The sequence below is a fragment of the Neophocaena asiaeorientalis genome, unplaced genomic scaffold (assembly GCF_003031525.2).
Source record: "Neophocaena asiaeorientalis asiaeorientalis breed wild unplaced genomic scaffold, Neophocaena_asiaeorientalis_V1.1 scaffold134, whole genome shotgun sequence".
Lineage (NCBI taxonomy): Eukaryota > Metazoa > Chordata > Mammalia > Artiodactyla > Phocoenidae > Neophocaena > Neophocaena asiaeorientalis.
In genome coordinates this window covers 19152332-19179438 of record NW_020185339.1, presented here as the reverse complement: position 1 = coordinate 19179438, position 27107 = coordinate 19152332, and the positions used below count along the sequence as shown (strand labels likewise).

At 33.9% G+C, this 27107-nt stretch overlaps 1 protein-coding gene across 4 annotated transcripts in view; it reads left to right on the top strand.

The window, feature by feature from the left end:
* Positions 1–25721, top strand: part of USP15 (ubiquitin specific peptidase 15) — a 123959-nt gene extending 98238 nt beyond the window's left edge. For all 4 annotated transcript variants that reach the window (XM_024736466.1, XM_024736465.1, XM_024736467.1 and 1 more), the window contains 14 exons: positions 2438–2611; positions 4145–4303; positions 4383–4607; positions 12457–12540; positions 12631–12725; positions 12823–13014; positions 13923–14038; positions 14221–14493; positions 14872–14942; positions 15289–15404; positions 16045–16194; positions 18205–18308; positions 21578–21666; positions 25276–25721. In XM_024736466.1, the coding sequence (XP_024592234.1) occupies positions 2438–2611; positions 4145–4303; positions 4383–4607; positions 12457–12540; positions 12631–12725; positions 12823–13014; positions 13923–14038; positions 14221–14493; positions 14872–14942; positions 15289–15404; positions 16045–16194; positions 18205–18308; positions 21578–21666; positions 25276–25458 (2031 nt within the window). In that variant the 3' untranslated portion in view covers positions 25459–25721. The remainder of the gene's footprint in view (positions 1–2437; positions 2612–4144; positions 4304–4382; positions 4608–12456; positions 12541–12630; positions 12726–12822; positions 13015–13922; positions 14039–14220; positions 14494–14871; positions 14943–15288; positions 15405–16044; positions 16195–18204; positions 18309–21577; positions 21667–25275) is intronic.
* The last annotated feature ends 1386 nt before the right edge of the window (positions 25722–27107 follow it).

The following is a 27107-nucleotide window of genomic DNA, read 5'->3' as shown; positions in this document are numbered from 1 at the left end:
TGCTGTAATAAAAGTAAGCACTAAGCAATAAGGAAACATACAGGAGGAAACGCTATAAGGGAACCTGGGAATCCTTCCCAGACAGGGTACCTGAATGGTTTAGTAGAAGTTAGTAAGGCAAAGAAGGTATATTTCATATAGGTAGAGTAATGAGAACTTAAAAAGTGAGAGAATGCATGGAGGTCAAAGAACCACAAGTAATCAAATAAGGCTGGGATGGAAGTTTTTTTGTTTTTTGTTTTTTTAAAGGTATTTTATTGACAAGGGATGAGGCTAAATAGATGGGCAAAAGACAGACCCTTCTAAAGATTTGAAATTTTAATCTGAAATTGCTATTAAAGGATTTGTAGCAAGGAAGTGACATAATTAAGTCATAAATTTTAGTGACAAATTTTAGAAAGATCACTCTGGATGCTATGGAAAGCTAAAAAGATTTTCAATTATAGTTGGAAGCTCTTTACAAGATAAGGATAAACATGAATAATTAGGTAAAAACAAAGCTCAAGAATTATTCATGTTTGCACAACTTGATTTTTTGAAGTGTTTAAACGGTAAAGCATTAGGTTCTTTATATAATTGTCACACGCAGTAGTAGAATATTATATTCTTAGTATAACCCTGAGCTGATCAAATATAAGGATTTGAAAACTAATTAATAATTGTTGTAAATGCTGTCTGACCTCCAGTTTGCCTCAGCGACTATTTAGTGTTGGTCCTTTTTGTACTAAATGAGATGATACTGCTAAGTGATGGCATTTATGCCCTATGTAGTCATGGTGTATTCTAGGTTGCCTGGCCCTACCTCCAGTGCTGGGTTTATAATTTAAATGACATATATTACAAAAAGAAAAGAGAAAATGAAACTCAGAAGACCTGTAAGATTATGAAAGTTTGAGATATAAAAGGAATTAAGAGGAAAGGTAGAAAAAAAGTCCCTTCCCTAATTACTTCCTACACTGTAGCTTACCTCTTGTTCACATAAAATATTTTACTGTTGAAAAAGACATGTAAATAACTTTACAGGCTGTATAGCCCACCTCAAACATTTTTTAACTGTTGATATTATTTTCATTGCCTAAGAATAATACAATAACAAGTTCCATGATATTATAAAGGGTTCTCCCTTTTACCTTGAGGTAGGGGCCAGACTACCAGTTTGGACAGTATTATTTTTATTAGAAAATTCCAAAATAGATATCATAGTTACATGAGTACACATAAATTGATTTATAATTGAAACCACAAAATATAACGCCGTAATCTATTTTTAAGAATTGAATATGCTTCATTCTGGAGTTTTAGCCAAACAGTATATGACATATAGTCATAGTTTATAGCATCCAAGTTATCAGCATGAACTCAGCAGGCTGAACCTTTCATAGTTACCAAAACTATTTAACTTATTCCATATGAGTGGTAAGCAAGCTTTGAAAAACTTTTATTTCCATTAATATAAGTCTGAACTGTTATAAGAACAGGTTTCTACTACTCTATGTGCAAGCAACTAGCTTCACTTAAGGCACTTTGTCACTTTACTCCAAGACAAATACCTTCCTGCAGCCAAAAAAAAGTTAACCTATATGACCGTATGTCTGTGTCAGTCATTACATGTTCTAATTAATGGCTCTAGACATCTACTTGATAAAGTAATATTCGGTTCAAAATGAAGTCACATTTTATGGTATTATCAACTTAAAAAATTATTTCATCTTGAGATAAAATATTGTGGAAAAACTACCTCCGCCGTCTATTTTATTTTAAATCCTAAATTATTTAATTCAAAATGGAACAGAGCTGGAGAATTAATTTATTCATAATTTTAATCTTGCCGTAAAGGAAAGTTGGATTGTTTTGTTATTAAAGAAGAGTTAGAAGAAGTAAGAACACAGCCAGAGTTCACATAAAAGTTTGTTTTCTGAGGTTCAGCTGATCTGTACTCTCCCTTCTAAAAATGGTTGATCCAAAAGGAAAGTTTAGAAGGCTGCACTTTCATGATAAGGAACTGACAATGGAAGCAGTAAATACCTCTTTAAAGTTCATTTCTTGCTTGCCCTCTTTCTCAGTTTTTACCTACTCAGGCTAATTTGCAGATGCCTGGGACGATTAGACAATCCATAATTTCTACCAGTCAAGTAAATGAAGGAAAGAAAATTCTGAGCTTCTCTCCCAGTTAACCAGTAGTTTGCTGTGGTTAAAATTAATGCAGATTTTACAGCAACAAATATTAGCATTTTCATTTACTATAAGTAATTGACTTGAAATTTGGGAAATGAATAGTTGAGTACATCATTTGAGTGCTTATTTGATCAGTTACTTATTAGTGCAAGAGGCCATCATGTAAAGTTTTTGCTGTATATTATCACTTTGTTTCTCTCTACATTTTAACATGTTTAACGTGTGGTTTCTTTTACTTGAAAATATGTTTTATTCTTTGCAGTGTTTGAGCAATACACCTCCACTTACTGAATATTTCCTGAATGATAAGTATCAAGAAGAACTGAATTTTGACAATCCCTTAGGAATGAGAGGTGAAATAGCTAAATCTTACGCTGAATTGATCAAGCAAATGTGGTCTGGAAAATTTAGCTACGTCACACCAAGAGCCTTTAAGGTTAGTATGGTAAATACATTTTCAACAAGGCCTATATCACACCCAAGAGGACAAAAATCTTTGGGAAAGGGGTAAAAAATCATAGCTATTACAATGGTTTGTGGCCCTCCAAAGGGACTCAGTACATAAATACATACACGGCATATATGGTATTAAATTTTCAGGGTGGGGCACATAATAGATGATTAATTTAAACTGTCCAAAAAGAGTTCTGGAGGTTGGTAAAGGAAATAATGAAATAAAGTTTGAGAAACACTGGTATGGTTCAAAATGACTACAGACAGCAGTGAGCATTTGCAGATTGTTTTAGAATACAGCACATCTCTAAGAAACCTACATAAATATTTTATACAAATGTAAAGACTAAATTTGGGCATGTCATTAAACTCTAAGAACTCTATTTTGCGAGTCATTATTGGTTTGAAAAATTATTGAAATGAAACTGGTCTGCAAAGTGAGCACTAAATATTAATTAAATATATTTTCAATATAATTCTTAAACTTCTATGTTTTTTCTTATTTGTGAAGTAGTTAATTCTTAGAATCAAAATCTCAAGTAATTTAGTTTGTCATTCAAATAAGAATTGAACTGAAATTTAGCTTTATATTGTTGAAGTTTTCCTAGTTAATTATATGGGTGAGATTTATGAGAAATTTTAAACGTTTGAAGAAAATAAGCAGTTTTCAACCGTTTTTTTTTTTCTGCATCGGCAGGCGGACTCTCAACCACTGCGCCATCAGGGAAGCCCTCAACCGTTTTTTATACAACTTAAATGATGTTCATATAGAACATGGACTGGGCCACATTTTATTAACTATGTACTAGTTCTTAAAAGATAAAAGACAAATCAAAAGAAGTCCTGCATTTATCTTCCTTAACTTTCCAAACTTAGGACAACCTAGTTCAGACAAGTCATTTCTCAACCCTTATCCATGATTCCAATTAGTTTCATTTTACAAGATGTTCGCAATTATGTGTAAATAGGTCCTTGATATCTGACTTTTTTCTTTTGCATTTCTTTTCAGTTTCATCAAAAAAATACTTAGCACTGCAAAGACTAGGAAAATTATATATGAACATGAATATTCTTTTTATCTCTATGAGATTTATCCTCTCTTTACACACAGAAATTAAATGAGAGCATTGTACTTTTTTTTTTTTTGCATTGTACTTTTTTCAAGTGACCCAGAAATGTTACTGAATTTTAAGTCTTTAGTGTTTCCCAATCCTTCGTACAAAACTATACCATATTTTCTCAATGTTCTCTCCTATTTCTTTTCTATTTTACAGATTAGTTATCATTATTAAAATATTTTTAGATATGTAATTCTTTACGTGTATTTATCCATATGTAATTATCATATCTGCATATGACTGCAAAAGTGCCACAAGTTGATTTGAGTGTTACACATAAATTTTAGGAAGTAGGTGAATTCACAAATATGGAATCTGTGAATAATGAAAATTGACTATATATTTTTTAAATCAATCTTGTCCCTAGAACTGATTTTATAGTTTTGCTTCTCTTACAGACACAGGTAGGACGTTTTGCACCTCAGTTCTCTGGATACCAGCAACAAGACTGTCAAGAACTATTAGCTTTCCTATTAGATGGACTACATGAGGATTTGAATAGAATTAGGAAAAAACCATATATACAGTTAAAAGATGCTGATGGAAGACCAGATAAGGTAAATTTAACCATATTATTGTCACCATTGTTATAATAATGTGGTATCTCTTTGTAATATGTGTCTGTTTTCCTTACAGGTAGTTGCTGAAGAAGCCTGGGAAAACCATTTAAAAAGAAATGATTCTATCATAGTAGATATATTTCATGGCCTTTTTAAATCAACTTTAGTTTGTCCTGAATGTGCTAAGATTTCAGTAACATTTGATCCTTTTTGTTACTTGACACTTCCATTGCCCATGAAAAAGGAACGTACCTTGGAAGTTTATTTAGTTAGAATGGATCCACTTACGAAACCTATGCAGGTAGGAAGTGATTAATTTCTTTGCATTTGTTATTTTTATAAAAGATTAATGTTGAGTCCTTATGCCTCAAGTACAATTCGATAATAAGCTGTTTTGCATAAGAGATTTTTATACACTAATTAGTACAACTTTTCAGAATCTTGAAAGGGTGAGGGATGTGTAAAGTACCATTATTTGTCATGTGAAAACAAAATTCTCAAAGACTTTTTCTTATCAAAGAAAAATGAGAGGTGGTTTGATTTTACAATATTGGTATGAATATTAGCTTACAAAGATTAATAACATAGTAATTTCCCAGTTTTCCAACTTGAACTTTCTTTAATGTTCATTGTAATATTTTTCCTACTGGCTGTTGGAAGAGAAACTAATACTTGCTATACATTTTGATTCATATAATGATAAGATAATGGTATATTTATTTTTTTAACATCTTTATTGGAGTATAATTGCTTCACAATGTTGTGTTAGTTTCTGCTGTATAACAAAGTGAATCAGTTATATGTATACATATATCCCCATATCCCCTCCGTCTTGCGTCTCATTCCCACCCTGCCTATCCCACCCCTCTAGGTGGTCACAAAGCACCAAGCTGATCTCCCTGTGCGATGCAGCTGCTTCCCACTAGCTATCTATTTTAAATTTGGTAGTGTATATATGTCAGTGCTACTCACTTCATCCCAGCTTACCCTTTGCCCTCCCTGTGTCCTCAAGTCCATTCTGTACATCTGCATCTTTATTCCTGTCCTGCCCCTGCCTTTTTTTTTTTTTTTGATTCCATATATATGTGTTAGCATACCGAATTTGTTTTTCTCTTTCTGACTTTCTGACTTACTTCGCTCTGTATGACAGACTCTAGGACCATCCACCTCCCTACAAATAACCCAATTTCGTCTCTTTTTATGGCTGAGTAATATTCCATTGTATATATGCACCACATCTTCTTTATCCATTCACCTGTCGATGGACACTTCCATCAGTTGCTTCCATGTCCTGGCTATTGTAAATAGTGCTGCAGTGAATGTTGTGGTACATGACTCTTTTTGAATTTTGGTTTTCTCAGGGTATATGCCCAGTAGTGGGATTGCTGGGTTGTACTGTAGTTCTATTTTTAGTTTTTTAAGGAACCTCCATACTGTTCTCCATAGTGGCTGTATCAATTTACATTCCCACCAAGAGTGCGAGAGAGTTCCCTTTTCTCCACACCCTGTGAGGCATTTATTGTTTGTAGATTTTTTGATGATGGCCATTCTGACTGGTGTGAGGTGATACCTCACTGTAGTTTTGATTTGCATTTCTCTAATGATTAGTGATGTTGAGCATCCTTTCATGTGTTTGTTGGCAATCTGTATATCTTCTTTGGAGAAATGTCTATTTAGATCTTCTGTCCATTTTTGGATTGGGTTGTTTGGTTTTTTGGTATTGAGCTGCCTGAGCTGCTTGTATATTTTGGAGATTAATCCTTTGTCAGTTGCTTCATTTGCAAATATTTTCTCCCATTCTGAGGATTGTCTTTTCGTCTTGTTTATGATTTCCTTTGCTATGCAAAAGCTTTAAAGTTTCATTAGGTCCCATTTGTTTATTTTTGTTTTTATTTCCATTTCTCTAGGAGGAGGGTCAAAAGGATCTTGCTGTGATTTATGTCATAGAGTGTTCTGCCTGTGTTTTCCTCCAAGAGTTTTATAGTGTCTGAGCTTATATTTAGGTCTTTAATCCATTTTGAGTTTATTTTTGGGTATGGTAGTAGGGAGTGTTCTAATTTCATTCTTTTACATGTAGCTGTCCAGTTTTCCCAGCACCACTTATTGAAGAGGCTGTCTTTTCTCCATTGTATACTCTTGCCTCCTTTATCAAAGATGAGGTGACCATATGTGGGTGGGGGTTTATCTCTGGGCTTTCTATCCTGTTCCATTGATCTGTATTGCTGTTTTTGTGCCAGAACCATACTGTCTTGATTACTGTAGCTTTGTAAAATAGTCTGAAGTCAGGGAGCCTGATTCCTCCAGCTCCGTTTTTCTTTCTCAAGATTGCTTTTGGCTATTCAGGGTCTTTTGTGTTTCCATACAAATTGTGAAATTTTTTGTTCTAGTTCTGTGAAAAATGCCCTTGGTAGTTTGTTAGGGATTGCATTGAATCTTTAGATTGCTTTAGATAGTAGAGTCATTTTCACCATGTTGATTCTTCCCATCCAAGAACATGGTATATCTCTCCATCTGTTTGTATCATCTTTAATTTCTTTCATCAGTGTCGTATAGTCTTCTGCATATAGGTCTTTTGCCTCCTTAGACAGGTTTATTCCTAGGTATTTTATTCTTTTTGTTGCAGTGATAAATGGGAGTGTTTCCTTAATTTCTCTTTCAGATTTTTCATTATTAGTGTATAGGAATGCAAGAGATTTCTGTGCATTAATTTTGTATCCTGCTACTTTACCAAATTCACTGATTAGCGCTAGGAGTTTTCTGGGAGCATCTTTAGGACTCTATGTATAGTCTCATGTCATCTTCAAATAGTGACAGTTTTACTTCTTCTTTTCCAATTTGGATTCCTTTTATTTCTTTGTCTTTGTTTGTTTGCTCTGGCTAAAACTTCCAAAACTATGTTGAATAATAGTGGCCAGAGTGGGCAACCTTGCCTTATTCCTGATCTTAGAGGAAATGGTTTCGATAATGGTATATTCAAATACCTGTAATTTTTAGGCATCTTAAGAACCTGGAAAAGAAGTGGAAATTTAGTTAGGCTAAAAATACTTGTTTCAATAATGTTCTAATCTTTTAACAGTTTGGGTTATCAAATAACACTTAGTCTATGCAAGAGCCCTGTGCTAGACCTTAATATCAGTTGTCTGCCTGATTCCATTGCCTAGTGTTATAATTGGATTATTTTATATTTTATGGAGCAAAACACTATATTTTCTCCTTTTATTAATCAGTTAATCGTTTTCTGATGCTTGACCCACCCTAATAAAATATTTCGTTCCTTTTCTTCCTTCTGTTACCCTAATTTCTATTATAGCACTTACCAAATTTTATTATGACCTTTGGTTTACTTTAACTTTTGTCCCCAGACCATGAATTCTTTGAAGAAAAGGACTTCGTATATCTTTGTATTCCCAACCCTCATGACTTAGAAGTGTTCAAAAATTTTATTCATTCAAATGGGCACCTACTGACTGTAAAGCTCTGGTAAACAAAACAGACATAGTTCCAACTTTAGAAGATTCTTTACTAAAGATCTTAGTTTAGGGTTCCAGCCAGAAGTGCAGTTTGTTAGAGCCTGTTAGTCGTATTAGTCTGCTCGGGCTGTCATAACAAAATACCATAGACTGAAGGACTTAAGCAACAGAAATTTATCTCCCCACAGTTCTGGAGGCTAGAAGTCTAAGACAAGAGAGCCAGCCTGGTGGTTTCTAGTGCAGACTCTTCCTCACTTACAGATGGCCGCCTCCTCTGCTGTGTCCTCACAGTGCAGGGAGAGAGACTGGGAGCACAAGCTTTCTGGTGTCTCTTCTTACAAGGATGCTAATCACATCATGAGGCCCCCACCTTCATGATCTTATCTAAGTCTCTCAAAGGTTCCATCTCCAAATACCATCACATTGGTTGTCAGGGCTTCACATAGGAATTTTGAGATGACAGAATTCAGTCCAGAGCAGTGTTCATGAAATCTTTATGAAAGGTATGCTTTGAACAAAATTGTCATCGTACCATTCATTTAGTGGAAGTGTTTGGGTTTACTGTCAACAGGGCACAGAATATGAAGTATTCATAAAAATATAGTACTTTCATCCAAAATAATTAAAGTTGGTAGAGACTAGTCATGTACTCAGTTATGCAAATTTCACCCATTTCTTTTGCTATTTATCCATTTGCTTCATGAACTGATTGAACCTGGTATCTTCATGTCAGTATTTCATCCAGCAGTGCTGAGAATATTTTAGATAACAAGAGAGACATGGCACTTGCCCTTATCCATGAGCAAGGTTAATAAATACCTGCTTTTATTTTTGGCCAGGGGCATATATGTTCACATGTCTAAAATCACATCCTTTAGATACTCACCTATTCACTTGTTTAGAAGTATAGGATTTTTAACATTCTTTTGAATGGAGAGAAGGTATAGCAATACTAAACTATATCCTTAACCTCTCTAGTTTGTAACTTTACAAATATATGCCAGTGAGTATAATGGAATAAGAGAGGAGTATAAAAAAATGAGTAAAAATTTATTGCAACATAAAATAAATGTACTCTATTTCTCTATACTCATTTGTTAAAGATAGTACTTTCCCATGCCAATAATATAACATCTATTATGTAGAAGCAAATTGAAATCAAATTACACATTAACCTGGAAAGTATGTGTTGAATGGTCTTCTGTAATTTGGGTTTTAAATTATTTTTCCAGCAATGTGAATTTCACTAATTTACCTCTTTTCTCACTTGGTGACCAGAAACGTAAATTTGTGGAGGTTAGAGCCGTGATCAGCACAGAGGAATTGTGATTTTTTTTTCCTCTTGGAGACAGTAACAACTCAAATACAAAACGATCACCTCATTAACACTGTGCTTTAACCAGCTCTAGAGGAAAAGGGAATTAGCTAGGTTGGCCCACTTGATGAGTTTTCCCATCACTGAAGGTGATTTGAGTCATGGACGTTTATTTGTAATTGTGTTGAACATGTGTTATGTATTGGACTCACATACTGTGCAAGATGCTGGAAGTACAAGGGTGTTCCTAGTCATTGTTCTCAAGAAGCTTTTCATACAGTGTGAAAAGTGCTCTGACAGGGTGCTGTAGGGATATACAGAAGGAATAACCTACCCAAAGTGGTGATGATGCCTTTGCTGAATCCTGAAGGGTGATTAGGTTTTAAAATTAATCACATGAAAGTTGGGAATAAAGTATTATATAGAACAAGAGAGTGACACGTACAAAGGGCTGAAGGCAAAAGAGAATGTGGCCCACTTCTGGAAACTACAAGTAGATAATATGGTAAGCAGAAGCTAGGTCACAAAGAACCTTGATGCTTTCAGAGCAAGTTTGGACTTCATCCTAAAAGACTAAAGGAGCCATTAAAGTGTATTAAGTATAAAGAGATTGTGTGGTCAGATTTGTATTTCAGAAAGAACATTCTGGCTAGTGCAGAGATTGGATTGGACGGGCTTAGATCAGATGTACTAAGACCAGGTAGGAGGTTTTTGCAGTGAGGAGATGACAGAGGACAAGGGCTTGAACTCTTAAGCTAAGTGTCAGGATGGCAGTCAGATAGAAGAACCAGTTGAATATAGGAGTTGAAAATGTATTAAGAGTATTCAAGTTTATTGAATTGGAAAACTGAGAGAGAATGGTACTATTTGTTTTAATGGGAGATATAGGAAGAAAGGTTTAAGAAGAAACCTATTTTAGTATTGGATATGTTGGCCTAACATGACCTAAATCTGTGTTTAGTATTGGACAAGTTGAGATTCATGAGGAAAATTTAGGAGAGATATCAATAAGCCTTGACTTTATGTATGTAGACTAGAGGAGAGAGGTCTGTGCTTGAGATATAAATTGGGTGGTGAGCTCTATGAAGATGGTAGTGAATGTCTTAGAAGGATGAGATCACCCAAATGATCATCTAAATCAGAACTGTTTTTTTAAAAAAAAGGGCCATATTAATAATTATACCAGGACATCAGGCTAACCTAGGACTCGCCAAAGCAAACTGGGATACATTGTCACCTAGTCTAAGGAAAGCGTATAGAATCAAGAAGGCTGAGGATAAAACTCTGAAGGCTAATGCTAGAGGATAGTTCTTTACTCAAAAGAAGGTGTGACCAGGACATTAAAGAATAAGAAGTGTAGTGTCATAGGGAGAGGAAAATTTTGAAGGAGGCAGTGGTCAGCAGTAATGCTGCAGAGAGTTCAATAAAGTAAGGACTGGTAAAGATTTAGTTAAATGATAGTATTGACAGCCTTGGTAACAGGTTAAATAAAGAGGTGAAGGCAAAAGCCAGGAGTGGATAAATAAGTGAATGAGAGATAAAGAAGTTACGATAGTCAGTGTAGACATTACTTTACAAGGTTACTTATAAAGCAGAGGAGAAAGGGAGATAATTAGTGGAAAATTATTAGAAAACAGTGAGAGACTGTTTTGTTTTTTGAGACTTGTATACAGTTCAGTGCTTTTATAAGTCAAGATAAAATGAAATAAAGGATAATTGCTGGGTTTATGTTCTAGAGCAGCGGTCCCCAGCCTTTTTAGCACCAGGGACCGGTTTCATGGAAGACAGGTTTTCCACGGAACAGAGGCAAGGGTGGGATGGGGTGGGGGATGGCTCAGGCAGTAATGTGAGTGATGGGGAGTGATGGGGAGCGATGGGGAGCGGCAGAAGAAGCTTCGCTCGCTCACCTCCTGCTGTGCAGCCCGGTTCCTAACAGGCTGAGGAACAGTACTGCTCTGCGGCCTGGGGGTTGGGGACCCCTGTTCTAGAGGAGGCAGAAAAGGATAGATGCCAGTGTTAGCCTTGAATGGGGAAGAGTAACACCTGATTCTCTTTCCTTGTGTCAAAAGAGACAGAGAAAAGGACCTTTTAGACTCAAGTTTGTAAGGGGAACAGTAAGTTGGAGATTTTCCTATCCAGTAGCCTATATTTTGCTCAGTGAAATAGGTATTCTGCTGATAGTGAGGGGAGAAGTGGTAAAATTAAAAGCCTAAGAAATGGTGAAGATTTTAAATAGTTATTGAGAAAAATAAGAGAATAAGCGAATAAAGGCTACACAGAAGAATTTCTGGCTGATGTTGAAGGATCAGCTGAGATTGAGCACTGTGAGTCTGTAGTACACCAGTCTCTGAAGCTGAGCAGTTTACTCCAGCATTCTAAACAACTCTGAGAAAGTACAGCAAGAATAAAACTGAATAACAAAGTAATTAAAGTTTTTGCAATGAGTGGTTGAAGGGATGAATCATGGGGGTGGAAGGGCATGGACATAGTAGGGAACGGATGAACTAGGAGAAAATTGAGAATTAGGAGGACTAGATATCTCAGTGCAAGCCAAGAATAGGAAAGAATGAGTTTCCAGGAAAAGTAAATAGTGATTAAACAGTTAAGAGTCTAAGATGTCAGAAGAAGTCAGAAAGAAAAAGACAAATACCGTATGCTAACACATATATATGGAATTTAAGGGAAAAAAATGTCATGAAGAACCTAGGGGTAAGATAGGAATAAAGACGCAGACCTACTGGAGAATGGACTTGAGGATATGGGGAGGGGGAAGGGTGAGTTTTGACAGGGCGAGAGAGAGTCATGGACATATACACACTAACAAACGTAGTAAGGTAGATAGCTGGGGGGAAGCAGCCGCAAGGCACAGGGATATTAGCTCGGTGCTTTGTGACAGCCTGGAGGGGTGGGATGGGGAGAGTGGGAGGGAGGGAGACGCAAGAGGGAAGACATATGGGATCATATGTATATGTATAGCTGATTCACTTTGTTATAAAGCAGAAACTAACACACCATTGTAAAGCAATTATACCCCAATAAAGATGTTTAAAAAAATAAATAAATAAATAAATAAATAAATAAATAAATAAATAAATAAATTAAGATGTCAGAAGTGGTGCAGGAGATGGCAAGGTCCAAGAAGTGAACTACAGTTGAAGCAAGTGTAGGTCTTTGAATTGAGGAGTCAGGGAACAATAAGATAAACCATCCATGTGGACTTTGTCACCCGGGATGATGCCAAGTTTGGAGACAAGACACGGTGAGCCAGATGCCACCGTGAATGTGAGGAAGCAACCAAAAGGTCCATCTCACCTAGTGAATATTTTCCAAAGTAATAAATGTATTATTTTCTTTTTGTTTTTTAGTACAAAGTGGTTGTCCCCAAAATTGGAAACATACTTGATCTTTGTACAGCGTTGTCTGCTTTGTCAGGAGTACCTGCAGATAAGGTAGGATGTTTCTGGGTTTAAAGTATGTAAGTTGGAGTTTAGTTTTTCACTGTTGTAAAACCAGCTTAATAGAAATTTATTTCCTTTTAGATGATAGTTACTGATATATACAATCATAGATTTCACAGAATATTTGCAATGGATGAAAACCTTAGTAGTATCATGGAACGGGATGATATTTATGTGTAAGTATGAAATCTATTTTGCAAATATTACTTGAGAAAAAATTGAAAAGAAATATCATAAAATTTTCAGAGTTTATAGTCAATTTTATCCTTGTAGGTTTGAGATTAACATCAATAGAACAGAAGATACAGAGCATGTGATTATTCCTGTTTGCCTGAGAGAAAAATTTAGACACTCAAGTTACACCCACCATACTGGTTCTTCACTTTTTGGTCAGCCTTTTCTTATGGCTGTACCACGAAACAACACTGAAGATAAACTCTATAATCTTCTGCTTGTGAGAATGTGGTAAGTGCCAAACAGGTCTACATTAACAAAAAAAAATACTAAATAGCTAATAAAAGTAAACATGCAAGGTACTATCAGAATATAATTAGTTGTCTGTATTATTTCAGCTTTGTTTAGATGGGTAGCAATGTAAGAAATCACATTATAGTCTAATCCAGTTTCTTGATCATGTAAACCACATTACTGAGGTAATTTTAAACCCAGGAAGCATAAATTCTTTTAGTTGTTTTACACCAAAAGTTTACAGTTGGAAGAAAATAGGAATTTATCATGTTTGCACTCTGAAATCATAACAAATGTCATGTGCTTCATTTCTTTATACACCGTGCTCGTACTGATAACAAGAACTCATACTAATAAATATTTTTATTTAAAAGGATAAACTTTCATGGTTGATCCTTTTGCAAGGCAACACCTTTTTGTTTTCCTAAAACCTTGATTTGAATTATAACGTAATCAAGAATGCCATTTGCTCCCTTTCTTTTATCCTTTATAGCTAACATATTTAGTTTTCTTTCTTGCATACCTATTTTAATATTGTAGTCCCATAAACCATACATAAAGATGACATTATAAACTATAAGTGGTCTTAGCAATAATATATATATATCATCTAAATGAGGATCTTTATAAAATAATTTTATGTCAAGAAATTATTTGCCACAAACTTTTAACATATAAAAAAAGATGTTAAAACCCTAGAAGTAACAAATTAACTTATTTTTATAAAGACAGCCAAACACAAATGATTACAGTATCATATCTTGAGTTTGAATTTATCATTGAATCCACTAATGACCACTGTTAATTGTATTTAGAGGTTTTGTTTTATTGAAAGAATGAAAAACTTTTTTTTAAGTTTTTGCCTTTATAGAACTGAACTTGTTTGATTTCTGATTTTATTTAAGCCGATATGTCAAAATATCTACTGACTCTGAAGAAACCGAAGGATCCCTACACTGCTGTAAGGACCAAAATATTAATGGGAATGGCCCAAATGGCATACATGAAGAAGGCTCACCAAGTAAGACTTCCCTATTAAATTGTAAAAACTTTTCACTTGGGTTATTGCTGCAGAGAAAAATTAAGAGGATGGGGATTAAGGAACTAAACAATATTTGCAAGCCTGGGAAAAATAGTGTTAGTATTAATAAGTTTTAAATGTAACATTGGGTTTATTTAAAGATTTCTAATATCTAATTTTAGGTGAAATGGAAACAGATGAGCCAGATGATGAATCCAGCCAGGATCAGGAACTTCCCTCTGAGAATGAAAACAGTCAGTCTGAAGATTCAGTTGGAGGAGATAATGATTCTGAAAATGGATTATGTACTGAGGAAACTTGCAAAGGTCAACTCATGGGACACAAAAAACGATTGTTTACATTCCAGTTCAACAACTTAGGCAATACTGATATCAACTACATCAAAGATGATACCAGGCATATAAGATTTGATGATAGGCAGCTTAGGCTAGATGGTAAGTATTTGTGGAAAATGGCTTAAACACTAAACTTGAGCACATGTTACTTTTTTTAGGTGAAACCATGAAATTCAACACTATCATGAAAAATAACATTTATGTATCTATCTACATTTTAAAATGAAAAGCCTTCATTTCGAAGTATACTAAAACACATGTCGGTGTTTATTAAATGAAGGTTGGACTTATGCTTAAGTTTTTTTTAGCTCTAAAGTATCTTAATGGCTTGGAAACGGCTATTTACCCTGATCACCTAGTGCAAGTAGAAGAGACGGCTATTTGTTTATTCTGGTATATATCTTAACATTAAAATATATTAGTTTTTAACATTAAGGCATATTAAATCTTAAAGAAAAAATATGTTTTCCACCTTAGAAAGATCTTTTCTTGCTTTGGATTGGGATCCTGATTTGAAAAAAAGATATTTTGATGAAAATGCTGCTGAGGTAAGTCATCAATCATTCCTTCTTTATCTTTCCCTGTTGATCACACTGTTTTGTTACACTCTTTTGCTTCTACCAACTATGTTTATTTTGCAGTAAAACATTGGTTATGTGCTAAAAGAGAAAAGGCTTGTTGGTTTTGAAACTGCTTTCTGTTTAAACTTCCTGGTTGTCCATATAGGTGTGTACACAGGAATTATTAGAAGTGTAGTGTAAATCTCAGCTGAAATATGCTTTGATTTTTTTGAGAACATTTAGGAGTTTTTCATTACTATTCATAGTAATATGGTATCACTAAAATGAGTTTTGTTTCATTTGTTTTCTTAACTCAAGAAATACTTCTCTTTAGGATTTTGAAAAACATGAAAGTGTGGAATACAAACCTCCTAAAAAACCCTTTGTGAAATTAAAAGATTGCATTGAGCTTTTTACAACAAAAGAAAAGCTGGGTGCTGAAGATCCCTGGTATATGAGCTGCTTGTAAATTTTGGAGATTAATCCTTTGTCAGTCTAATTATTTTTTAAGGATTTATACTGAGGTATGTGGTACATCAAACTGAAAAAGTGATATTTAAATTCCCTTTGATTTTTTAACAGTAAGCATTTCTTTATCTGCTAATAATGTATTAAGAGGGATGAAAATGCCTTTAAAAATATTATTGTAATGTTAAGCTTTAATTTTGTTACTATATTTTCCATAATAGCCATTTTACTGTGAATAAGTAATTTTAGTTACATTTTCCCAAGAACTTTTAGCTGTGCAGCTATTTCAAGAGAAGCTTTTTTAGGAAAATCACAATATGTTTTGTGGTATTACTAATTCCATTAGAGTCCAGAAGTTTTGAGATGTTTCTAATGCCTGTATCTCAGCACAGTTTTATAATACATCCATGTCTTTTTAGCATACTCTAATGTAAATAATCTAGCCCTCATTATTTCTTTGAATACTTATTTACAATTCATTTTTAATAGTTAAATCTATTTGGAAAATGTATTGATGATAAAAATAATAATAGAAGTTCCTATCTGTTATATATTAGGCATTACCTAATATTACCTCTAACATTAGCTCTAACAAGCTTTAAATATTTCTCTTTATTTTTAGGTATTGTCCAAATTGTAAAGAACATCAGCAAGCCACAAAGAAATTAGATTTATGGTCCCTGCCTCCAGTACTTGTGGTACATCTCAAGCGATTTTCTTACAGTCGATACATGAGAGACAAGTTGGATACCTTAGTTGATTTTCCTATCAAGTAAGTTCTGATTGTGCTTCATAAACATTGGGCACCTCTAGCTTTTTTTTAGACATTAGGTAACTTTGCACACAAATTTTAGGTGTTTGGTTTTTTTTGTCTATTTACTTTTACATATAGTTGACTTTAAATATTATATTGGTTTCATGTGTACAGCATAGTGATTTGATGTTTTTATACCTTACACAGCATACAAAATTATTATAATACTACTGACTATATTTTCTGTGCTATATACTAAGTCTCTTTGACTTATTTTATAACTGGTAGTTTGTACCTCTTAATCCCCTTCACCTTTTTCACCCATCCCCTTCACCTTTTTCACCCATCCCCCCACCTTCTTCCCTCTGGCAACCACCAGTTTGTTCTCTGTATCTGTGAGTCTGTTTCTGTTTTATTTGCTCATTTGTTTTTTTAGCATCCAATCTCAGTTTTTGAGTGTATTTTGGGGTACTTCTGACAATTTGTGTGGATCGGTAACAATTTTTATTCCTTCTTAAGAGGTCTTTCAAAGATCAAAGAGAAAATATATTTTTTAAAAAAACAGAGTAAGACTCTTTCTATGTTACATTATCTTATGAGTTCACTGGCCCTGTTTATAAATCTAAGATACTTCATGGGATCTTAGTGATTTTCTTTTTCCCAGGACTTATTTCATCATTAATCCTCAATTATTTCTAAATGCTTTTTTAAAAAGACTAATGTGAAAACAGAATAACGGAATTGCTTAGAAGGAGGATGATGCAGTAGTGTAGTAAGTCATCCCTATTGTCATCCTTCAGTATTCTTATTGCAGCGTCCAGAGTATGACATCCTATTTGTAAAAATGTGTAAAGAAGTCTGGAGACAGCATCTTGGTAGCCTTTTTTGTTTTTCTTTTAAGCCTTCACTAAACATAATTGAGAATTCAGAAGGACAAAAAGGGAATAGTGTATCTTCATTCATGGAGTCCAGGACTTTATCACATGCTATCTTGTGACAAGAACATGCTACTCTCCCATTTCGCTAAAAAAAATTGGTAGTATTCTTTCATATTTCATGATATTTGTGCACCAAATTTACTTAACACAGTTAGTAAGTAAACAAATACTGAAGGCAGGTGTGTGTGCATGCAGAGGTGATTAGAAGGAAATAGGCGATGTAATATTGAAAACATTCTTTGGATTGCTTATTCTAATTGGTGTTCATAAATTTAAAATTGAAAACGTTTTGCAATTATAGAAAAAAAATGCTAATTTTCTCTTTAACAAAACAAAATTATGAGCCATCAAAGTTTTCAAGAATACAGCATTTTGAAAATGTGAGTACAAGATGAAACAAAAGTAATGATAAGCTAGGACCTTTTAGAGCTGTATTTGAAATTTAGAATCATAATTGCTTTTTAATTATGTAAATACAAGAAGAATAACCAGAAATAATGATAAGCTATAAAATGGTCATATTCCAGTTTCATGCATGCTAGATTATATAAACAGTTCGTTGTATTGCAGAGAATGTTACCCATTTAGGTTACAGAGGTCATCAAAACCTGAAAAATATAGAATAGATATTGGGGTAATATTTAAATATATACTTATATTTAAATTATGATAAAATTTCTTAAAAAGTTGTTTTTCACTGTCCCTTTATTCTTCCTTAAATAAATCATTTCTGAAAACAACTTTAAAAAATAAAAGAACCCAAATGGTAAATGGTGATGTCTGTATTTCCTCATATACTAAGAGAGAAATGTATTAGCATGAAAACATTAATCTGAATAACAACAGTCTTTGGAGAATTTTTAAATTCTCAATCCCTAAGAAAATTTTTGCCAAAACATTCAAATCTCAAGGGTATGTATATAATTTGTTTTATAAAGTTATTTGGCTCTTAGTAATTTCTTTAGTGAGATAGATAGATAGATAGATGGGAATACACTTAAATGAGAGTCAAACAACACTGACAAAGGAGAGTAGAATTCATTACATTTAGGGAAAAACGTAAAACTAACTTGATCTCTTTTTTAAACAGTGATTTGGATATGTCGGAATTCCTAATTAATCCAAATGCAGGTCCTTGCCGCTATAATTTGATTGCTGTTTCCAACCACTATGGAGGGATGGGAGGAGGACACTGTAAGTTGATAGTTTACCTTTTCACTAAAATCGTGGTGTTTGATAACTCCAGACTTTTTTCCTTAAGGTATTTATTACTTCTTAAAGGGAAAATGTGAGATGTGTCTTACATATAGTAGTCATTCAATAGATATTGATTAATGAATGAATCAGCTTTTGAACCTTTTTTTTTAACATCAAGAGTAGAGGATTGAGTAAATCATGCTCCATAGTTCAAAGCACAGGAAATCACTGGTCATTCAGAGCTCCTGTCCTTCCCCATTCTCCTTCCCCTCCCGTTTCTAACTTGTTTGATGTATGAGCTCTCCTGAATTGTGCATCATTGTTAATTTACATGATTGTTACTCTGCTGTGGATCTTACTTTTCTCTCTTGACACTTAAGACTTCTCCATATTACTTTGTGTCAATTTAATTCATTGCTTCTAACCACTCATGATTTATATATCTACCATATTTTATTTCTCTATTCGCTTCATAGTGGACATCCAGATTATCTTTAACTTTCTACCACCACAAGAGCAATAAACATCATTATGATCTGCTACATGAGAATTTCATTGAGCTACATACCCAGATGTCAGATTGCTGGGTTATAGAGTAAAGTACTGTGAGATGGCTCTCCAGGACGGTTATACCAGTCCGTGCTCTCCAATTGATAGGTTTTTCTGTTGAACCAGCATTGCATTCTGGGATAAATTCTAGTCTTGAAGTATTTTTTAGTATACCCAGTTGGATTTGGTTAGCTGATTTTATTTAGGATTGTTAAAATTTAATTCATAAATGAAATGATACTGCAATTTTTTTATATTGTTCTTACTTTGGAATCAAGATTACAGTCTAGCCTAATGAAACAGGCTGGGATACTTTACTCTTTTTCTATTTCCTGGGGCAGCTAGTATTATATAGGAATTAACTATTCATGGAAGTCTAGTAGAATTCACCTGTAAAACTATCTGGGCTTTACAGTCATAAATTTTTCTATTTATGTCATGCTTACTGAAGTATATTCAGTTTTCTTTTTCTAAAATGTGTACATTTTGGCATTCTCCATTTTTCTAAAAATGTATGTTTTCCAGTATATTTGAGAGAAGCTGTTTGTAATACTCTTGTGCTGTATTTTTTTTTTTTTTTGCGTTACGCGGGCCTCTCACTGTTGTGGCCTCTCCCATTGCGGAGCACAGGCTCCGGATGCACAGGCTCAGCGGCCATGAGTCATGGGCCCTGCCGCTCCGCGGCATGTGGGATCTTCCCGGACCGGTGCACGAACCCGTGTCCCCTGCATCGGCAGGCGGACTCTCAACCACTGTGCCACCAGGGAAGCCCTTGTGCTGTATTTTTGTCCCTTTTTTGTTCTTTTCTGTCTTGTCAAAGAATTAGCTTTCTATTTTATTACATTTTTCTTATTGTTATACATGTATGTATTCTATCATTGATTTCTTCTCTTCCCTTTGGTATATTTTTCTTCTTGTTAATTTGGGTTTGCTCTGTTTCTCTTTTTCCAGCTTCTTGTGTTGAATGCTTATTAACTTTTTGTTTTCCTTTTGTTCCCCTCTATTGAAGGCTATAATTAAAGCTGTAGATTTCCCTTTAAATATTCCTTTATCACTATTCCATAAATATTGAAATGTAGTATTCATTGTCTTTCAATTCTATATATGTCTTTAGTTTCCTTTATAATTTTCTGATTATCCCAAGATTATCTCATCATATGCTTTTTCAAATATATGGTTTTATAAAGCTCTCCTTTGTTTCTTAATTTTAATTTTATTTCATAGCATTTAGGGACATTATCTATATTATATTAATCCTAGGAGTTTATTAAGGCTTCCATGGGGCTTAATATATGGTCTGTTCCTTAAATGTTTGTGTACTTGAAAAGCATACGTATTCCCCATTTAAACATAGAGTTCTATATTTCCGTTGCAGTTAATCTGATCAGTTATATTCAAATCATTACTATCTCTGGTTATTTTTGATGTTCATTCTTTTTCTGAGAGGAATTTGTCAGGACTCCTACTGAAGTGTTGATTTATCTGTTTCTTCTAACAGTTTTATTAATTCTTTTGCATTTATGTTTAAAATGGGTAGCTCTTCTTTCTCTATTGTTCCTTTTACCAGAATTTGATATTCATTTTTCGTTTTGTCTTTTTCTCAGAATTACAAATATTAATTTAGCTTTCTTTTGATACCATGATTTCGTTTGCAAACTCTGTGTGCCTTTTTGTTAGATTTGTCTCTTATAAATCTATATTATTGTTAAATCTTATCTTTTTATTTTCAGACTTATTGGTCTGAAAATATGTTTCTTTAAATTTGGAAGTGTGGTGGTCTTGATTTCAGATTGACAAATTTATAACCCATATTGGGCTCCACCCAAAAGAACAATAATTTTGTTTAAGAGGGGTAGAACTATTTAGAAGACAAAGCTTATAGAGTCACTTTTTAGAAACTATGACAGCAAATAATTGTTTTGAGTACATTTTGCAACTTTGTTTCCTCAGTTACTGTATAGTTTATACAAAGTATGGATGGGAGCAGTGGGCATTTTTTTTTAACTTAAAGATAAAGTAGATCTTTAAAAATTTGTGCAAATCAATTGATCGTTTTTTACCTTTCCTTTGCTCTGTACTTTTGTTAAAGACTGGAAAAGATTCTGGTGTAAAAACCTCTACAAATCAATGAGATAATATTGTTGGAAAAATATTAGTCATAGAAAATTTAAATTTTGGTTGAAAATTCAAACTTTGGAATCAGAAACAGGCCTGAGTTTAAATCCTGACTCTGCTACCTAACCGCTATACTGTTGGACAAATTAAACTTCTCTTGATGCCTCCCTTTCCCCATCTCTAAAATCAGAAGAATAGTAATGATAGTACCTTATTTTGAGATAATACATGTAAAGTGCATAGCACTGTGCCTGATACACCAGAAGCACTACATAAATGTTAATCACAAGTTATTGTCATTAGTATTGTTATTCTGTGAATTAAAAAATAATAAATCTGTCCTGTTTGTCCCTGGGATGAAAAAAGTCACATATTTCAACTTATATGAAAGTATCGTAGGTTTCTAGTTTGTAGGAAATTATTCTAAAAACCTTTAATCATTGGAATCAGTTAAATACATGATAGACAGGCCTTATATAGATGATTATCATGTAATTTTAATAGGTATTCCCTATATTAGATGGTTTTAAAGTTTTGAGGGTTCCCCCCCAGGAAACCCACAGCTCATTTAAGTCACAGAAGTGATTATATTTTTTCATTAGATACTGCTTTCGCAAAAAATAAAGATGATGGAAAATGGTACTACTTTGATGACAGTAGTGTCTCAACTGCATCTGAAGACCAGATTGTGGTAAGTGTGTCTTTTATTCCTGAAAATCAAGGAATCTACTGTTTTAAAAGGGGCCCATGAAACACTATAGTCTGTATTCTAGCAATTCTAATAGGTGAGAGACTTGCTCTGCTTTAAAGAAACGTAAAATTGTCCTCTAAGGGCTTCCCTGGTGGCGCAGGTACTGTTTTAAAAGGGGCCCATGAAACACTATAGTCTGTATTCTAGCAATTCTAATAGGTGAGAGACGTAAAATTGTCCTCTAAGTGGAAATCTGTCTACTAAATTTGCCCACTAACAGAAGCATAAGTTGAAACATGAAAATTTTTCTGGTTTTCAACATGAAAACTGGAGAGTTCTAATGAAAATATTACATTTTCCCCTGAATAATAGGCTCAGACATTCTAGACATTGACTGCTTAAAGTCAGAATGCTAAAGTAGAAAAAAAACCAAATCTTTAAGGGCCTTACCATACCTCAGATTTTTAAAGTCTTATCCTTTCTGACAATTACATATTCAAACTCTAAATGATATAGTTATATAAAACAAATTACAGATTTTTAAAAAATTAATGCTGTGTATTTGTTACTTTGATGTTTTCTGAATAGTAGAAAAATTAGGAAGTTAACATCTAGTCACACGTGCATCAGTTTATCAGCCACAGCTGGAGCCAAAATATTGGCATTTGTTTTGTTTCCCATCAGAGCACATTTTTATTGTCAGATATGGATTGATGAACAGACGACTGGTATGTTCTAAGAAGAAAACTAAGAATTGCTTGATAGGAATTTATTATTCTATAAATTTTGCCTTTCTGTATATTTTACTTATTGATGACAGTATTACAAAGTATGAGAATTAAGATATTTGCTTATGTGATGATATTTCCTATACAGAGGTTTTCTGGTGATGTTGGGGGAGCACTGACTGCTTTACTTTATTTCATGATTCAAATTATATATTCCCTGAGGGCAGAGACTAGTTTTTTACTTTTTTAGTTTATAATGCTTTAAAGGTCTTCAACTAAAATTGTTCAATTTAATAAATTAATAAACTTCTGAGCCCAATTACTGGCATAGTTTTAATTGGTCATTGGATGAACAGATATGAAATTATTTTGAATTGTTTCTCTGTAGATGTTTCATATTTTTATCTATATATGTGTATATAATTTATATATATTTATATATTAAATTATGTACCGTTGCTTATCTCCCTACAGCTGTAACAAAGAACAAAAAGACTTTTGAACTCTTAATATTTTAATATTTTTTAAAATGTGTATATGCCTAAGTTAACTACATTTTCAGTTTATATTTAGACTTCTAATCTCATATCATATCCCTCACTTTTCAATTCTGTTCTCCTTTTTAATCTACCAACCAAAACATCCTGAAGTTGCCAACATTGTCCTTCAAAGTCTATTTGACAACACTGCCCTAATCTTGCTTTCAAATAAATAATATATCTTGTTTATATACAGTAAGTGAATTTGATGTTACCTTACATTTTAACAATGACAATTCTTCATTTAGTCAACAGGTACTTGAGTACCTTCTATATATAGCGCTCTATTCTAAACAAGGTTAAAAGACAGCTATCTGTGATTTCAAGAGGCTTACAATCTAAAGGTGATGAGAAATGAATTGACAATTGTATATGATAATTACTATTAAGTATCTTGGCTGTATAGGTTGGAGGCATCTGTCTCAACTGATTTGGGGTTTAAGGAGACAGGGCCAGTGCAGGAAGTTTGCATAGAGAAAGTGGTGTTTGATGCAAAGGTATTCTAGGCAGAAAGAACAGTACCTACAAAAGCAAGGAGGCATGACAGAATATAGCATTTAGGGGAACAGCAAATAATTTGGTGTTACCGAAAGGAAAGACTCTTGTTGGGGATATGGAGCAGAAATTAGACTGGGGCTAAACCTAGCACTCAGATCAAGAAAGATGACATTTTTCGTTGTTTAGACTTTTTTTTTTTTTTTGCGGTACGCGGGCCTCTCACTGTTGTGGCCTCTCCCATTGCGGAGCACAGGCTCCGGACGCACAGGCTCAGCGGCCATGGCTCACGGGCCCAGCCGCTCCGCGGCATGTGGGATCTTCCCGGACCGGGGCACGAACCCGTGTCCCCTGCAGCGGCAGGCGGACTCTCAACCACTGCGCCACCGGGGAAACCCTAGACCTTTTCTTAAAGTTTGTAAGAAGTATTGGATGGTTGTTAAGTAATAGAAGAACATTATTAAATTTGCATCTTAACATGTCTTACAAACATTTTAGAAGACAGGTTGGAGGGCACTGAGTAAAGAAGCAGAAAGTTCATTATTGTCTCCAGAGGAAAGGAGGCTGTCATGTAAGTTAAGCAACAAGAGCTTCTAAATTTAAAGTAGTGGTAGTAAGTATATAGACAAAGGGAGAATGGATTTGTGAGCTACTTAATGGATAGAAATAATAGAACTTGATTAAGATTAGATATAAAGATGTAGAGAGGGAGAAGATGAAGATGACTCTTCAACATTCACTAAGGTAGTAAACGTAGGAAGAAAATTTGCTGTGAAGTTTGAGATACATGTATAATAGCTATGTGGAAATTTCCATTAGGAAATGGGACTAATAGAACTAGGGTGAGTTAACTCAGGGGTGAGAACTGGCTTCAGTTATAAATCTGAATTGTCTGTCTTAGGTAGCAGTTAAAACCATAGTTTCGAATGAGTCACCTATGGGAAGATACAGATTGAGAAAGAGCAGTAGGCTGAGGACAGAACATGATTTTTTTTGAAGGTCAGCATTTAAAGAGCCCACAGAAAAGTAGAAGAAACTGTAGAGATGGAAGATCTAAGGAAAAGTGGTGTAACAGAAGCCAAAAATGCTTTAATGCAGGAAAGAGGAGTAATAAAGCATTAAATGCTACAGAAAGATTAGCTAAAAAAGGCATCCATTTAATTTGTTAATAGGAGGTTTTTGAGCCTAGTGAAAGCCATTTCATTAGAATGGTTGTGGCAGTCACATTGAATTGAGGAGTGTACGTGAGAGTGAATGATGAATATTAGATTTTCTGTCTCCAGCCTGGCTGTGAGGAAGAGGAAGAGGTATATGGCAGCTAGAAGAAGAGGTAGAATGGAGAGGGATTTATGATGGGAAAAGACTTAAGTATTTTTTATGCCCAAAAGTCCAGTAGATAAGGACTCATTAAAGATACACAGTGATGATTGATGGAGCAATATTCATAAGATGGTAAGAAAAGTTAGAATCTAGAGCAAATACAGAATGAAGTTATTACTATTAGAAAGAAGCTTACCTTTTTCTTAGAGACAGGAGGGAAGAAAGCATAGAATTCTATTTCATTTTAGAGTAACTAGGTTAATCTGTGATACGGTTGGATTTATTTATCTATCCAGCTAACTTAGAAGAGAATAAAAAATGTTAAATCCAGTGACCATTTTTCCTTTATATATAGAAGTCATCTTATATTTACTCAGTTTTAGTAACCCCCATTTGACCATGTGTGGTTTTCTTGATTTATGTCCTGTCACCAAAATTGGTTACCAGCTAAAAATTCATGCTGTATTTAATGTTACCTTTAAGAATCACAACCATTTTAACATTCTTTTTTTTGTTTGTTTTAACAGTCCAAAGCAGCATATGTACTCTTCTACCAGAGGCAAGACACTTTCAGTGGAACTGGCTTTTTTCCTCTTGACCGAGAAACTAAAGGTGCTTCAGCTGCCACAGGCATCCCATTAGAAAGTGATGAAGATAGCAATGATAATGACAATGATATAGAAAATGAAAACTGTATGCACACTAACTAATGAAAGTCCTAGAAGCCATAAAAGAGAGACTTTCCTGCTGGTGGTATCAAAATGATGAATTTACCCACCACATTAAACAAAAGTCTGAGATGGGGAGTTTCAGATAACTGAATGTAAATCCTTTATCAGATTTTAACTTGTGCAGTACTTGAAGTGAAACACAATGAAAACTTTAACAGAAATTGTCTCTTAATACATTTACAGTCTTGTATTTACAAGCTAAATATATATAGGAAATCACAAATAAATCCCTTTTAAGTTTGCTGCTGTTTTGATGAATTATGTTTTCTTTAATTTTTTGGATGTGAGTTAATTGATGACAAACGTTAAATTTGTGGATGTTGGTCATTTATTTTGCTCAAATAATACTGCAAGAAAACTGGCTGAACTTAGTTTTTGGATAATTAATTCATGTGCATTAAGCTGCCACATATACTACTATGATATTTAGCTGCGGTATCCATGTGGCATAAATACTGCAGTAGTATTCTTGGAAAACCAAATTTTCAAATCTTTACCTGGTAGTCAATGTGGGCCTGTTATAAAACCAAATCATGATACAAGAAATAATCTTGAAAAAGTTATTTCCTTTTGTAGTATCATAAAAAATCCGGAATGTTATGTTCATCTTATTACTACTGTGGAAACAGGTTCTAGATTTCACACTTCATCGAAAGTCACTTTTCAGTTAAATGTAAGTATTTTTTACTGCTATTGGGATCTATCCCTAGATATTCAAATTCTTTTTGACTTGCTTTAAAATGATCATCTTTAATCTGGTGTTGGTCCAAAATTAAAATTTTGGCTGTCTGTTTTTCTCTACCCCATTTTTTGGTAATTTGGCAACTTTCAGCTCTCCCAAGTATTGTAATATAAGGATAAACTTAATAGTATTCTGTATCCATAGTAATAATTACATCAAGCTTAGATGAGAATTTTTTTTTCATATACTGGCCTTTAAATCACTAATGGACAATTGGCTTTACAGGTAGGTCTGTTAACTTTCTTTGTGTGTTCCTGATGGAATTCACCATAGCCTTACAGCTTTTCTCAGAAGGTAACTTGTTACAAGAGAATTGGCATTTGCATGTTCCAGAGTCAGAACCTGTACAGTATATAAAGTATACAAACCTTGAATTTTATTTTAGTTCACCACATTCAAGGATCCAGGATGCCAAAAATATGTGTGAACATTTGAAACATTTTTCATTTGCTGCTTTTTCCCTTTGATCTAGTTGAAAGAATGTATTGTCAGTTGGCATACAATACTGCCTTTAATAGAAAATAAATGCTGGGGCACATTTCACATATCGACTACCTGAGAAATTGCTTTGTGTCCCACTGTTATTAAAGCAAAAAGTATAATGTTCTTCACTTGAACTAATCAAATACAATAGATTATAAATTGTGTATTGTAAATAAAAGTTCACTCTGTGAGTGCACATTTTGGTAAATTATTTATTTATGTTAGCATTTAAAAGTGAAAGAGAAATGCATTTGACCAGGATAAATGAGGTATGTTGATCATGGCTTTGCTTTATACCGTGATATTAAAGCTGGTTTTTCATCCTGGTATTTTTAAAGCTGCTTTGGGTTTTTCCTTTTTTCTCTTCTTTTCTTTTCTTTTCTTTTTTTCTTTCTTTTTTTTT